Source organism: Lagenorhynchus albirostris, chromosome 3, assembly GCF_949774975.1.
Source record: "Lagenorhynchus albirostris chromosome 3, mLagAlb1.1, whole genome shotgun sequence".
Classification (NCBI taxonomy): Eukaryota; Metazoa; Chordata; class Mammalia; order Artiodactyla; family Delphinidae; genus Lagenorhynchus; species Lagenorhynchus albirostris.
The window spans coordinates 75,180,937-75,195,296 of record NC_083097.1 but is presented as its reverse complement, the minus strand read 5'-3'; the positions used below and the strand labels follow the sequence as shown (position 1 = coordinate 75,195,296).

Below are 14,360 nucleotides of genomic sequence, written 5' to 3'. Positions count from 1 at the left end.
GATCACCTTCCTGGTTAACGAGATAACTGATCAATAGGATGATGTAAATCAAAACCAGATCTCCCTCTCATCCAGGTGCTTTTATGCACTTACCATCCTCAGAGTACTGTGCATAGCTCAGGCATTAGCACATTGTTTGGCACATAAGTACAAAATAAATGGTATCTGTAATGTCTGTTCAGAGACATTTCCGTATCTCCTGGGTCGGAGCTATGACATGAAACTCCAGCCAGCTTTATAAAGCAGACAATGTATCTGAATGGAAAGACACTAAGTTCAGAGAGGACGGAGATCACTGTAGTCCTGAGTGTATTGGCCAAGCTTTTCAAAGAGATGAAACTTGAACCAAGACCCACAAGGACATTTATCACTAACTTTGCCTCCACTGTTTTCTGCTTCTTACCATTAGTGATCTTGGCAGTTGTTTTTGACATCTCAGATTAGAAGCTACTTAAGGAGAGCTTAAGTTCACAAATCCTGATGCTTTGTGTATTTCAGCTTAAAACTTAACTTTCTCTTAATTCCAAAGATCCTAATAATAGAAAACCGTTAACTTCTCTTTGGGCAAATGTAGCTGTCCTGCTCTCCTGACAGCTTCTCTTCTCCTCCATTTAGGTTATAAATACATGGGGCCTGGGACCATGTGTTTCTTATCCTTACTCTATAATTCCCTATGGATACGACTGGCCTGATTCTTACATTGTAATCTAATCACTTACTAAGGGGTCTCAGGGTTTGTTGAAGGTGATGGATTAGCCTCTCAAGCGCCCCAGCCCAAACAGTGCTGGTCGTCTTGGGCATTCCCATCACCTGCCTTCCCTGATCCCTATTTCTGTTCCAACCAAATATGCTCCTGGTTTTTTCCCCCGATCACCCCATTTCTATAGCACATTAAATACACTTTTAAGGAGGTGTCAAGACTTCTCTTAAGAATATGGGTTTTTATTCACAATAACACATATACATAAACCAGGAGATAGGCACAGTGGCAGATGAGATCCGACCAAGTACAGAGACAACGTTAATTTGAGAGTATCCAAGTTAATTTAAAACCCATCAAGTTCATATACCCTTACTTTTTAATTTAGTAAACGTTTTAAGCTACTCTGTTTTATCTCAGTTAATATAATGAAGCTTTCCTCACTTTTTCCAATTCACCAAAAACATTTTTACTTACCTATTGTTTTTAGACAACTTATGAAGCATTTCTCTGTGGTTTTCTTTTGCAAATGGGCTGGTTTCACTATGTGAGCCTTAACTTATATAATTGTTGTCTCTTATTCTCTTTGTGATCCACCTTTCATTGTGTTTAGCAGGCGCTGGTTGCTTTGTAATATTGAAAAAACAGCATGTAGGTATACTTGGAAAGAATAGATAGCAGTGAAATTTTGTATATTGCAAACTGTTTTTCATAGACTGTCATCTTAAAACATAACCCAAGGCAAATGTAGAAGTCTTTTCACCATTAATGCTGCAGAGATTCATTTATTTAACATTAAATAGATATCTCTTGACTTCCCACTTTGTGCCAAGTATAGTTCCAAGTGCTGAGAATCTAGCAGTAAGCCAGACAGACAAGGACCTTGCTCTTTACAAGCATACATTCTAGCCAGGTTTGCAGTGGAGATGCAGGCATTCAACAAATAAGCAAATACACAGCCTGTAGAGATGGCAGCGATTTCTTGATTCTTTTTCCCTCTACCATGGCTTCAAGGCCATTTCTACAACCTTATTTTCTATAGTGTTGAGTTGAATTTAGTCTCATAGTACTACTACCCCCATCTACATAAGGGCCTGTTCTAGTACAGGAGAGAAAGTACGGAGAGGCACCTGGTAGGGTCAAGTTTCTCATTGTTAAACTGAAACTAAATGTACTTCACTCTCAGGACTGTAGAGGTGAGGATTCATTCACTCATTCAGCAAACATTTATTGAGCAGTGTATCACTCAGGGTTCTATTATGTTCCAGGCTATATAACATCTACATGCATGCCCTTAAGTACCTAGCTGGAAAGACAAAGACATAAAATAAATAATTACTGATAAATGTTACAGTAAAAACATATATCAAGTACAAGGAGGGGGCCACAAAAGCATTAATTAACTCTGCCTGGGGGAAGGTCTCACCGTAAAGTGTCCTCTAAACTGTGACTTAAAGGTAACTGGAAATACAGCACACTTCATTTACTCAGGAAAGTTTACTGAGCCAAGCACAGTTGTGGGCCCTGTAGACACAGCGGTGAACTAGGCAAAATCCCTGCTCTCTTGGCAGCACAGAGACAAACAATAAACAGAGAGATAAATAATTTTATATTAGGTGGCAGTACCTATTAATATAAAAAAAAAGAGTAGGTTAATAAAGGGAACAGAGAGTGACAAGGGTTGCTGTTTTAGAAAGAGTGGTCAGGGAAAGCTTCTCTGTCGAAGTGACATTTGAGCAGAATCTTGAATGATATGAGAGAATGAGACCAACAAGCAGGGGAAGCTGTTTCTGATAGAAGGAGCAGCATGAAGAAAAGCATAATAGCCACGAAAATTGTGGCATCTTTATTACAAAGTGAAGTATTCCCACTGAGCATGGATGCAGTAAGCTGGGGGTGCAGAGAGCTTGGGGAAGTGTGGTAGACGAGGCTGGGAAAGGGGGGTCCAGATGGTGAAAAACACTGTGTTCCATACTCAGGATTTGGAATGCCCACCTTGTTGATTGGGGAAAGAGGGGCTAGATTTTGAAAAAATTTAAGAGAAAAATGACATGGTTAGATTTTTTTTTCATTCGGTTGGGTTTGGTTAGGTTTGTTTTGTTTGGTTTGGTTTGGGGAAAATTACCTCTAGCACAGGTATGAAAGATAAACTTGAAAGGAGATGCAGAAGAAACCAATTGTAAGGTTATTATGATAATGCAAGTGAGAAATTATTTGGCCTAAATTAAAACAGTAAGATGAGGCTAGAGAGGAGATCGTAGAGCTCAGCTGTTTTAGGAGACCCACAACGGAAGATTTGATGCCCTGTGGAGCATGGGAAAGGTCAGGAACAATTCTTGCGTTTCAGTTTGGGTGACTGAGTGGGTGATAATGCCATCAACCAGCTCAGGGAGCCCTAGAGGAGCAGCGGGCTTAGAAATGCATATAATGAATTTGATTTGGGGCAATGGGAAATACAGACTGGAAATTAAAAGAAAAGTCAAGGCTGAAATACAGATTTGACTGTTACCAGCGTTTCATGGAATTTAAAACAGAGGCGCAAGAAGAGTAGTCAGCATTGTCAGATACTGCAGAGAAGTTTAATAAGATGAAGACTTTTAAAAGGCTGTCAGATTTGACAGTTGGAAGGTCACCAATGACTTCATCAAGAGCAATTTCAGTAGATGTGGGTAGAGTAGAGCCTCATCATGGTTGAGTTGGAGAGTGAAAGGGCAAGAGGCTGGGATTATCCAGCCAGGATCGCTGTCCTCTCTTCTTTCCTAAAGCTCCTCCTTGGAAGCTTTGAACCTGAGCTCTGATCTTCTCTTCCCCTTCCCTCCTTAGCTTTCTCCACCCAGGGCCTAGGACTGGTTACCCGAGCTGGGGACATGGTGGAGGGACAAATATCCTAAGATCCTTGGGTCTCTGATGGGAGAGGTGTCAGGGATAGAGGAGCCTGATGTTGGTGAGTAAGGTATTGCAAGGAGTGTCCTCCGTAGGGAACAGCAGGTAGGGCCAGTCCAGAGACCTGTCTCCAGAGGGGAGAAAGATGAAACACATAGGCCTCTGTTGTATGTGGAAACTCTGGACCAGGAAGCTGAGGTAGGATGGGGAGCAAAGGACTTGAAGGACTGGTGGGGCAAACATGGAATTAGTCAGGAAACTTGGCCCCAGTGAGAGTGGAATCTGACGGAGTGCGGGGGTGAGGGACAGAATCTGACAGTAAACTGATGTTAACTAGAAATTCAGGCAGGGATGCTTAGGTTTCCTAGGGCACAGGGACTGAAGATGTGCCGTGGAAAGACGTTGGCAGTACTTGTGACCATGAAGATAGCAGTGAGGGGACAGTTAATGAATTAAGGGGTAGCATAAAGAAAAAAAACCTGGCATAGAGATATTTAACAAATATTTGTGAAGCCTGAAGCGGTCATTCACATTACGTGGAGGAAAGAGATTAGATACCAGAGTTCAGAAGAGCTGAAAGGAAACACCTAGGTTCCCTTCAGGGAGAGGATGGACTCAGTGACTAAGGGATCCCAGACAGCTTGGAGCTGCAAAGCCCAAGAGTGAGACTTGCACTTAGGAAGGAGTTGGAAGCAAAGTTCAGGGTAGGGGAGCCCCTCCCTTAACCCTGGGGACCAGGCAGTTATCAGTAGGATCTACCAGATTTCCCCCGCCAGCTCCCATACACACCCTCGGCCTCAGTTTCTCCCGCCTGCACCGCCACCTTAGCCCACTGGGGGGCGGGGCTGGAGGGCGAGGCTGGTGGCTGTTCTGAAGCCTCGAGAGCCGTCCGTTCCTACCAGACTCCCTGCTCTGAGCGGTCTTACCCCAAGCCCGGACACAGCCCCTCAAACTTCCCCGTGCCGGGCACTGGTGGGGACAGGCCCGCAGGGCCAGTGCCGGTGCGGGTTGACACTCCAATCGAGTTGAGCGCCCAGGCGGCCCCCGGCAGGCTGATGGTCCGGCCAGAGGTCAGGCCGGGGATGTGCCCAGACCCTGAGGTGTGGGCACTGTCTCCAGGTCCCCCGCCGTGCGAATTCCAGGACGGGATGATGCCTTGCCGGCCCCGGGTCGGAGCTGGCAAGGCGAGCGCTTGGTTCCCAAGACCCTCTGAGGTCGCCTTCCCCGGGCCCTGCATCGTCCTGCAGTGCATCCCGACGCTGGCGCTGCCAGAAGACGTCTCTGCCGTACAGAAGGAGATGGAGCAGTTGGCCAAGGAGCTGAGGCAGAAGAGGATGACCCTGGGGTACTCTCAGGCCGACGTGGGGTTGCTCATGGGGGCTCTTTTTGGAAGGGCGCTGAGCCAGACGACCATCTGCCGCTTCGAGGCCCAGCAGTTGAGCCTCACCAACATGTGGAAGCTGCGACTGCCGCTGAAGATGTGGCTGGAGCAAGTGGACATGGAGAACCTTCTGGGCTTATGCAAAATGGAGACGATCCTGCAGCAGGCTGGGAAGCGCAGACGGGCATACAGGGAGAGACACATCAGAAACAGCCTGGAGAAACTCTTCCTGCAGTGCCAGAAGCCCACACCCCGGCAGATCAGCTGCATCGCTGGGCAGCTCCAGCTGCAGAAGGACTTCATCCAAGTTTGGTTCCATAACTGGAGCAAGATGGGCAGTCGGCCAAGCAATGATTTCTCCCCACTGGCGGAGGTGGGGACTGTCGGACCTTCTCTCCCAAGAGGACCAGTGTGCTTTCCCCTGACATCGGGACTCCATTTCTGTGTCCCCCATTGTGGGGGACCCTACTTTACACCGTTGTACCCCTGCCCCTTTCACTGTGGGAGGAACCCTCCTCTCTGCCCCAGCCACCACCCTGAGCCTCCCCAGGCTTTCCAGCTGAGGGGCCTGCCTTTCTGGGGAGGGCCAACCCGGGGAAACGGGTCCCTGGGGTTCACTTAAAGGCTTTTAGCATTAAGTCCTCCATTAGTTGTCTAAAGAAGTTAAGAATACGTAAGGGAGAAGGATGGGAGCTGTTTAGGAAAATTTGGGGAGGGAGGTTGAAGTTTACTGCTGTGTTGTTTTTCCCTTTGTTTTTCCTTAGCATTGGCTTTAAGGTACATTCCAAAACGTAGATGGTTTTGGATATTTTGTTTCTCTCTGTTTATTAATTGAAAAGTAATTGTGTCTCTTATTCCACGTGGTTATCAGTAAACATAGGGATATTCTTATGAACACAATACTGAGTGAAAAACTCAGGTCACAGAAGACTATGTCAGTGTATTATTTCTATCAAAACCAAGCAGAACTTTGTGTGAACACAGAGTCCAAGATAATCGTTGCCTCCAGGGGAAGGTTTGAGGATGGGACAGGAAAAGAGTACATAGAGCCTAGCCAGAGCCCTTGTTGAAACACAAGAGTTTGCCGGTTCTCCCCCTTTTCTTGAAAGATGTGTTTTTTTCTAATTCACTTTTCAGCTCTGTTTGGTTTATTCCCTGGGAATTTCCCTTACTTTCTTTTGAGCTCAGAAATGCTTTGTAGAGGATATTTGTGATAGTTGATCCAACTATCCAACTCCCTGGTGGCTTTTGCAGTGGTGCATCTTAAATCACTTTTCCAATCTCTTCCATGAAATTGGTCTTTTCCAGTTTTCTTCTTCTACATTGGTCAGTATGGGTCATCGTATACTAAACAGATGTCATTAATCCCTCTGTGTTTTCACACCTGTTGCCGTACACCTCCATGTAATATTTATGGTTTTATAATTCTGTCACCGTATACTATACCTGAGTTTATGTATTCTTTTTGCTTACTAATCTTGTCCATTTTTTTTTTTTGCGGTACGTGGGTCTCTCACTGTTGTGGCCTCTCCCGTTGCGGAGCACAGGCTCTGGACGCGCAGGCTCAGCGGCCATGGCTCACGGGCCCAGCCGCTCCGCAGCATGTGGGATCTTCCCGGACCGGGGCACGAACCTGTGTCCCCTGCATCGACAGACGGACTCTCAACCACTGCGCCACCAGGGAAGCCCCTAATCTTGTCCATTTTTTTTCTCTACTTTTTTCCTTAATCAGTCTTACAAAGAATTTATCTACAGGTATTTTCAAATAACAAGTTTTTTATTCTTAATCCTATTTACTGTTTTTATTTTCTAATTATTTAATTTTAGGTTTATTTTTATTAATTGCTTTTTTCTAGTTTCTTCCAATATGTATTTCTTCCTCTCGTCAATGTCTGAAAGTAGAGCACTGTCAAGACACGTAGGTTAGTGAAAATGGAGCCAAACTTCAAAAAACCAAGAGTATGTTGTCAGTGGTCAGCAGTGTCATATGTCAGAGATCAAATAACATAAATTAAGTAAGCTATATCATTTCATTAACAAAGATGTTATGGGTACATGTCTTAGAACAATTTCAGGGGAGGAGTTAGTAGAGGCAGGTTCCAAACAACAGTCCAAAGTCTTCACATTTGCCAGATTTTCCCCTACCTCGGTTAAAAACATAAATTCCAACCACTCACTCAATGAGATCTTTGCCATCATTCTGAAAATTTCTGTATCAAATGTTTCCTTTATCTTGTATTTCCTTTTGACAAGGCAGGTATTCTTAACCTGAAGATGCCAAACCTCTTTGAGGTATAAGCAGAATAGCGTGTTTGTACATATGTGCATTTTCTTCAAAGATGGTGATGGTAGCCTTCATCACATTTCAACGGGGACCATGACTGTGTAGATCTACGATTTTAGAATTTAAGCAACACCTTCCCATTGGCCATCTTACTTTTGAGAGTTTTCCCTTGAAAACTAATAGGTAATTCCTGGTTTTCTTCAAGTCTGTATTTTCTGGGTATCTCTAGCCAGTACAGTATAAAGGCCCTGAATCAGTTCTTACATAAGTCTTTCAAATTCAGACCAAATACTGTATTGATTATTGCCTTTATTGTTCTTATGCTTTTATCATTCCTTGGCACTTTAATTAGATTCTTATCATAAAGAACAATTTCTCCCTTCCCTAGAAGTTTTCCTACTTCTTGTCTAAGAAAACTTGAGGTGTTAGGAGATCCCTCCTTATTCCAAAACATTATCCTGCTCTTAAAATAGCATCTGTTTTCTATTATTTCATACTTCTAAAATGTGTGTAGTATACATCATTGTTTATTATACTAAAACTGTGTCATAAGGATTTATTTTTCAGAATAGCCACTTTTGTTTATGACTTTCTTCTAGAAATAGTCTTACTAAACAGTACTGATTTCCTTGGCAGAATCCATTTATGACTTCTTTTTAGGGTACAAAATTGTATTATCTATGTAGAACAATGTTTTTACAATGAAAACTACAATTCCATTCAAATAAAATCCTAGTGGAATATGGTAGTATTACTTGACAAAGTGATTCTAAACTGAAAGAATGAAACTTGGGGAAATATGGAAATTTTGAAGGTAAAGCGTTAGGGCCTTGTTCTACCAGATGTTATGAAACTACAATAATTTGAACACAGTGTTGTGGTCGTGATGAACAAAATAAAAGAAACAAGTATTTGGCTGTTCCATCTGTGGTCATGTAAATTGGTACAACCTTCATGAAAGGCTGTTGGGTAATTCATATGAGAAGTTTTTAAAATGTGCTTCTCCTCTGGCCCATCATTTCAACTTTTAAATAATGTTTATAAGAAAATAATTGTTATATGTATGCAAAAATTTAGTGATAAGGGTGGTATCACAGCATTTTTTTTTTAATTTTAACAACGAAAAGTTAGAAACAATGTTCAACAAAGGGTTAAATAAATAAAAAGGAACACCATATAGGGTAAAAATTGACAAACAGTTCAGAAAAGATTGTTGAATGAGGCAAAACAATTTATTAAACTTTATGATGTCATTTTTTATTTTTTAAGGAAAAAGGTATATTACAGGGAAAAAAATCTAGAATAGGTATTACTGGTGATTTTTTTAAAAATTTGCTGTATGTATTATACAGTTTAAAAATTCAAGAAATATATCTAAACAAAGACTCCAGAAAATCTAGGATTCCTAAAAATATTCATTCTTCTAGTCTTTCTTGTCTCTAAATGGTAATTTCTCATTATAAAACAATATTTTAGAATAATAAATCTGGCCTTTTCATTTTTAGTCAGATTTGTAGTTTCTGTAAAAGAAAGGCAGTTCTCTAAATGCAGGAGTATTGGGACATATCAGTTGGAAAGGCATTGCTAAAAATTAGGGTTTTTTTAATCAGATGTCCATTAATGTTAAAGAGCTGTAGTGCAGCTCAGTGAATGAAGATACCTGCCATATGTCTGTTTTCCTGCACAACATGGTAATTTACAATTACAATTAGAGTGTTTATATACCTCAGTGTAGTTAACCTACATTTAAAATATAAGCCCAAATCATTTTCATGTTCCTGGATGTTTACTTTTCAATTTTAAAAAAGCATTTGAAAATATCAAAATCCTGGTTTTATCACGGTAGAATTCTCCCTACTTGTCATGTTTGAAGAAACTAAATGAATATAAATGAGATCTGTGGATTTTTAGATTTGAAGGGGGGTCAGTTCCTGTGATTACAGCCCCAGCCAATTGAAAGATGAACTGTTATGAAGTAAATCTACCCCAATACCCAGTAGAATCCTTAAAACAAGACATTAGCGTTATCGTGGTTACACCAGTGAAGAGAAACGTGACAAGAAGCTTTGGGAGACTGTATGGTTTACCTAAGGGGCTGCCTCCAGAAAAGAACCCAGCGGGTAGGTATGTTGGGCTGCTGCTCTGCCACCTCACTTTTTAGCTGTGAGCCTTGTGAATTCTCCTAACGGCAAAATCAGCTACTTTGGCACTGAACTTGCGTTTCTTAGGTTTCCTTCCCCCAGCTTCCAGCAAAATTCGAAATGCAAACCAACTTCACTTATCGCTATTGACTCTTGTACTGACTGCCTGCCAAAGACTATGGTCAGAAAAGGAAAAATTGAGGCCTTCCATTGATTTTTAAAATCAATGTTATCTTCTAAATCTGTACAACCTGTTTAACATACCATTTCTTCTTTGCCAAAGGAGTAACTCTATTGTTTAATAATTAGTCTTCCTTCTGGGATGCATGGTATAGGCCTTCTTTTAGAACTGGCCAGGGCAGTGTATAAGATGCATTAAGTTGAATTGTTGTCTTAGAATGGATGATAGTGCTCCTGGAACAGCTGTAAAACTTTGGATATCATTGACTGAGTAGTGGGCAAATCTTAACATACACCTTTTTACTGAAAGAGAATTAGTTTCAATATATCACATATTAGTTTGCTAGGGCTGCCATAACAAAGTACTATAGCTTGGGTGGCTCAAAGAATAGAAATTTATTTTCTCACAGTTCTGGATGCCAAAAGTCTGAAATCAAGGTGTTGCAGAGTTGCTTCCTTCTGAGGGCTATCAGGGAAGAATCTCTGTTTCAGGCTCGTAAACAGCCTCCTTTTCCCTGTCTCTTGACATTGTCTCCCCGTGTACATATCTGTGTCCTAATTCCCTCCTCTTAGAAGGACACCAGTCATTGGATTAGGGCTGCCCTACTGACCTCATTTTAACTTAGATATCTCTGTAAAGATCCTGTCTCCAAATAAGGTCACATTTCGGGGTACTAGGGGTTAGGACTTCAACATATAAATTTTTGTGGGATAAAATTCAGCTCGTAACACCAGCCTAATTAAAATTTAAGCTAGATTCAATTATTTGTTAATGTAGCCATTCAACAAATATTAATTGAGTACCTTATATAGCTGGTTGTGCCCTCGGTGCTTAAGATGCAATGGTGACCAAAACAGGCTCATCCTGACCTTCAGGGTGCTTAAAGTATGCTGAGGTGTCCACGTTAAACAAATAAGCATGTGATGACAACTCATGATAAATATGATGGGGTGTCAGGTATCAGGAGTCTTCATTTAGCTTTAGAGTTATAGTCCTCCTGTTACATGAGTATTGCCTCTGATAACATCAGTTGTTAACAAATATTCTAAGCCAGAGGAAGTATGGCCCCATAGCCAAGGCATAGTTTGGAAGACAGGCTTTTCTGGGTTCAAATCTCAGCTCAGTAACCTACCATCTCTGTTACTTGAAATTACTTCTTTCAGCCTCAGTTTCTCATCTGTGAAATATGTCTAGCAATCAACAGGATGAGAGAGTTGATAAACAGATAAAATTAGGTTATATAAGAAGAAACCCCTAGGACTTCCCTTTTATGCAGTAGCCACCCAATAAGTTTTCTCTCCATTGTGTTTTCACTGTACCTTGTCTGGGCTTTATTTATAGCTCATAAATCACTCTTTGGCATCCTAGGAAATTTCACACAGTGAAATCGTGCTCATCGATCGATAGCCAAAACTGAATAATGAAAGAACAGAAAAAGACAATAGTCTCAGTTGCTAGAAAACATACTATCTAACATTGGGAAATGACTTTTGGAATTGTAATAATTGGAAGACAATAAAAAGTTTGTTTCCTTAGCTGTCAAATAATAACTAGGTAAGGGAACAGATCATAAGGTTTTGATTTGAAGGATTTAGATAAAGACTTTCTGAAAACCCTTGTAATGTTATATAATTGAAAGGAATGATCTCTGAAGTTGTTTCTAGCCTATAATAATTGTATGAGTCTCCATGAATAAGAACAAAACAATGTACCACAGATTGAATATGGAGGCCACAAGGATATAGAGTATGGGAATGGACAGAGGACATTGTTCCTCATACTGTGATTACCACTTAAACCTTTCCTTCCTGATCTCCTGCTGTGGTCGCAGTTGTCTCCCAAATGCAAGCCCAGTCCTGCCTTCATTCATACTATTTCTTCATTGAACTCTAGCTTTTCTGTCCAAAGCCTACTATATTAGTTTGCTAGGGCTGCCATAACAAAGTACCACAGATTGGATGGCTTAAGGAACAGAAATGTATTGGCTCACAGTTCTGGTGACTCCAAGCCCAAGATTAAGGTATGGGTAGGGTTGGTTCTTTCCAGGGCTGTGAGCGTAGGATATGTTCCAGGCCTCTCTCCTTGGCTTGTAGGTGGCTATCTTCTCTTTATTGTCTCTTTACATTGTCTCTCCTCTATACATTTTTCTGTGTTCAACTTTCCCCCTTTTATAAGGACACAAGTCATATTGGATTAGAGCCTACCCTAATGACCTTATTTTAACTTGATTACCTTTGTAAAGACCCTATCTCCAAATGTCATATTCGAGGTACTGGGGTTTAGTACTTCAAGATATAAATTAGGGGGGGAACCCAGTTCAACCTGTGATATCTACCACTCCTGATAGAAAATATAGGTGGGTGCTGTGGGGGGAGGGTGTAGGAACCCAGAGAGACTTGTTTATTTTTTCTTGAAAAGGAGTTAAATAAGAGGTGTGTGATGGAAAGGAAAGAGCATTAGCCATGGAGTCAGGCAGCCCCAGATCTGCGTTCTGTCTCTAGGTCATTCACATAGGTAATATCACCAATCCAGTGTAACTCATCAGAAAATTTCAAGAAAAATAACATTTTTTCCCTCCCAACAAATGACTTTATGGGCTGAAGAATTACAGTAGCTACTTATTTCTATCTATTTTAGGAGCACAACAATTGTACTTTTATCAGTGAGATTGAATGGCATTATCTTAGGAAGAAAATTTTGTATATTTTGATAAAGATATGATTCTTACTTTCCCCAGAAAAATTGCTATGTGAACCTATTGAGAAAGCCCTGTCACTTTCTGCTAAGCATTGCCAGCCATTAATTTCTTCAAGCTAATATAACAGGACAGTCAAGTGACTTGCCTTTAATTTGTTGTGATTGTGTTATATTTATGAAAAGCAGAGCTAAAACAGCTGATAGCAAGTGTTTAGACACTGGTTGTTTTCATAAATGGTTTTAAGAGCATTGCTAAATCTAAGTAGACACTGAGTAAGTTTTCTCAGTATGTGAAATGTAAATCATTCTTTCTGTAATCATAAGTCATTAAATGCATGCAAATGTTATAAATGATTACCACATTTCAAACATATTTTTATGGTACCAGTCTGCTTGCTAAATATGTATTACCTTTGAGGTTTAAACTAAAGAGGTGGGAAAAGACTTACCATACAGGAATTTATTGTGTTGTTCTTTTCTCTCCTAAAAAGGCAATCATACCAACACCATAGGTAGAAAAGAATGTTTTTGCTTCTGTGTCACATCATTAAAGTAGTGAATCTAATGCCGTACATTTTTGTCTTCTGGGCCAAGAAAGTTTAAGTAAAATACTAACAAAAATGTTATGCTTTTAAATGAGAAGTGAAAGAATCTTTATCCTTTTTATTTGAGTTTCCAGAAATGGCACACTCCATAAAAAAATTGTATCAATTTTATTTTTAAACGGAGTTTCTTTCATTAGTCAGTAAACAGTTTATTAGGTGAACATTCTCTGAGCACATATATACACCATGTGAATGTTTAGGAAACAGAAGGTGCTTGAATTTGTGAGATTTAAATATTTTCTCACAGTTGATCCAGTGATACTGTGGTAGAAATGAAACCACATGTAAATGAAATACCACTTTCTACTAAAAAGCACGTATAAATTTTCTATCATTGTTTTAATGAGGACAACAATGATTCCATTTACTCAGTGGAACATCTTATAAATCATTAGCATGTTTACCTCCATATGCATTCTAAGACTCACCCATAAAACTCTACCTGTCCTAATCACAAATATGCATGTACATTAAATTATATTATCTGACTGCATATATTTTGTGCTGCTAATATTCTTGCAAATATTATTAAATTTTGAAAGTATAAATAAAGCAATGATTTGGTTTCTCACTTGCTCTTCTAAAACACATGTGCATGCACATACTAATACTCATATTTTAAATACATTACGTAAGATATGAGCTATGTAGATCAAAGGTGCTACACCAGAACATGGCAAGCAAAAGGAATAACACTCAGCATCCAGCTTTGGTCCATTTCCCAGAAATCTTTGCTGTGGCCCCAAACCAACTCCTGTTTTTCCTCCACTTCTACATCCTCACATTCTTATAAGTATAGGGTATAATAATTCTTATTATACCCTATACTTCCTTGGTGGTTAAATGTCTACTAAGCACCTGTTAAGGGCTAGGCACTAAAGATCAGAATTAGACAAGGTACACATAGGTTAAGTAGAGGAAAGGAGTGAGAAAAATCAAGGATCACCTCATCCATGGCCAGGGTTAGAGGAAAGGACAAAGGAACAACCCAGAGGAAGGAGCACATAACTCAGTGGGGGGTACCTGTCCCATTAAGAACAGGGACCACTGGAGCTAAGTAGGACTTGAAAGATAACTAGGAGTTGTTAAGTGGAGGGTGTGAGAAGAGGGATGGGGGAGACCAAAAGTCAAGAATGGGAGAATAAGTGAAAGGACTTGCTTTTGACTAGAAATCTAGGCTGTGATTAGTTGCTGCAATTGAGAGTTAAATGCAGTGGCTAAAATTCTGATAGCCATAGCAGAAAGTTACATAGTTCTCAGTACGTGAAGCTAATTACATGAATCTTTCAAAATGCATTGAGAAAAATATTTTCTCAACATTAAATTTAAAGATGAATATATCAATCTTAAGGAGACATTGAACAACGCAAGAGATAATCTCTTTAATTGTAGTACCTCTGTTGATTTGGTGTTGTCATTTAAGACACACAATCATTCTTCAGGTGACTGGTTCTTATATTGACTTATAGAAAATAGCCTAAGTCTTAA

At 40.3% G+C, this 14,360-nt stretch overlaps 2 protein-coding genes across 7 annotated transcripts in view; both read left to right on the top strand.

Moving 5' to 3' along the window:
- ARB2A (ARB2 cotranscriptional regulator A) overlaps nt 1-14,360 on the top strand; it is a 428,163-nt gene that overhangs the window by 314,160 nt on the left and 99,643 nt on the right. The window lies entirely within an intron of this gene.
- Nucleotides 2,508-5,527, top strand: POU5F2 (POU domain class 5, transcription factor 2). Its single transcript, XM_060145932.1, is given in 3 exon segments — nt 2,508-2,585; nt 4,360-5,447; nt 5,449-5,527. Coding segments are annotated over 3 exon segments (1,245 nt in total).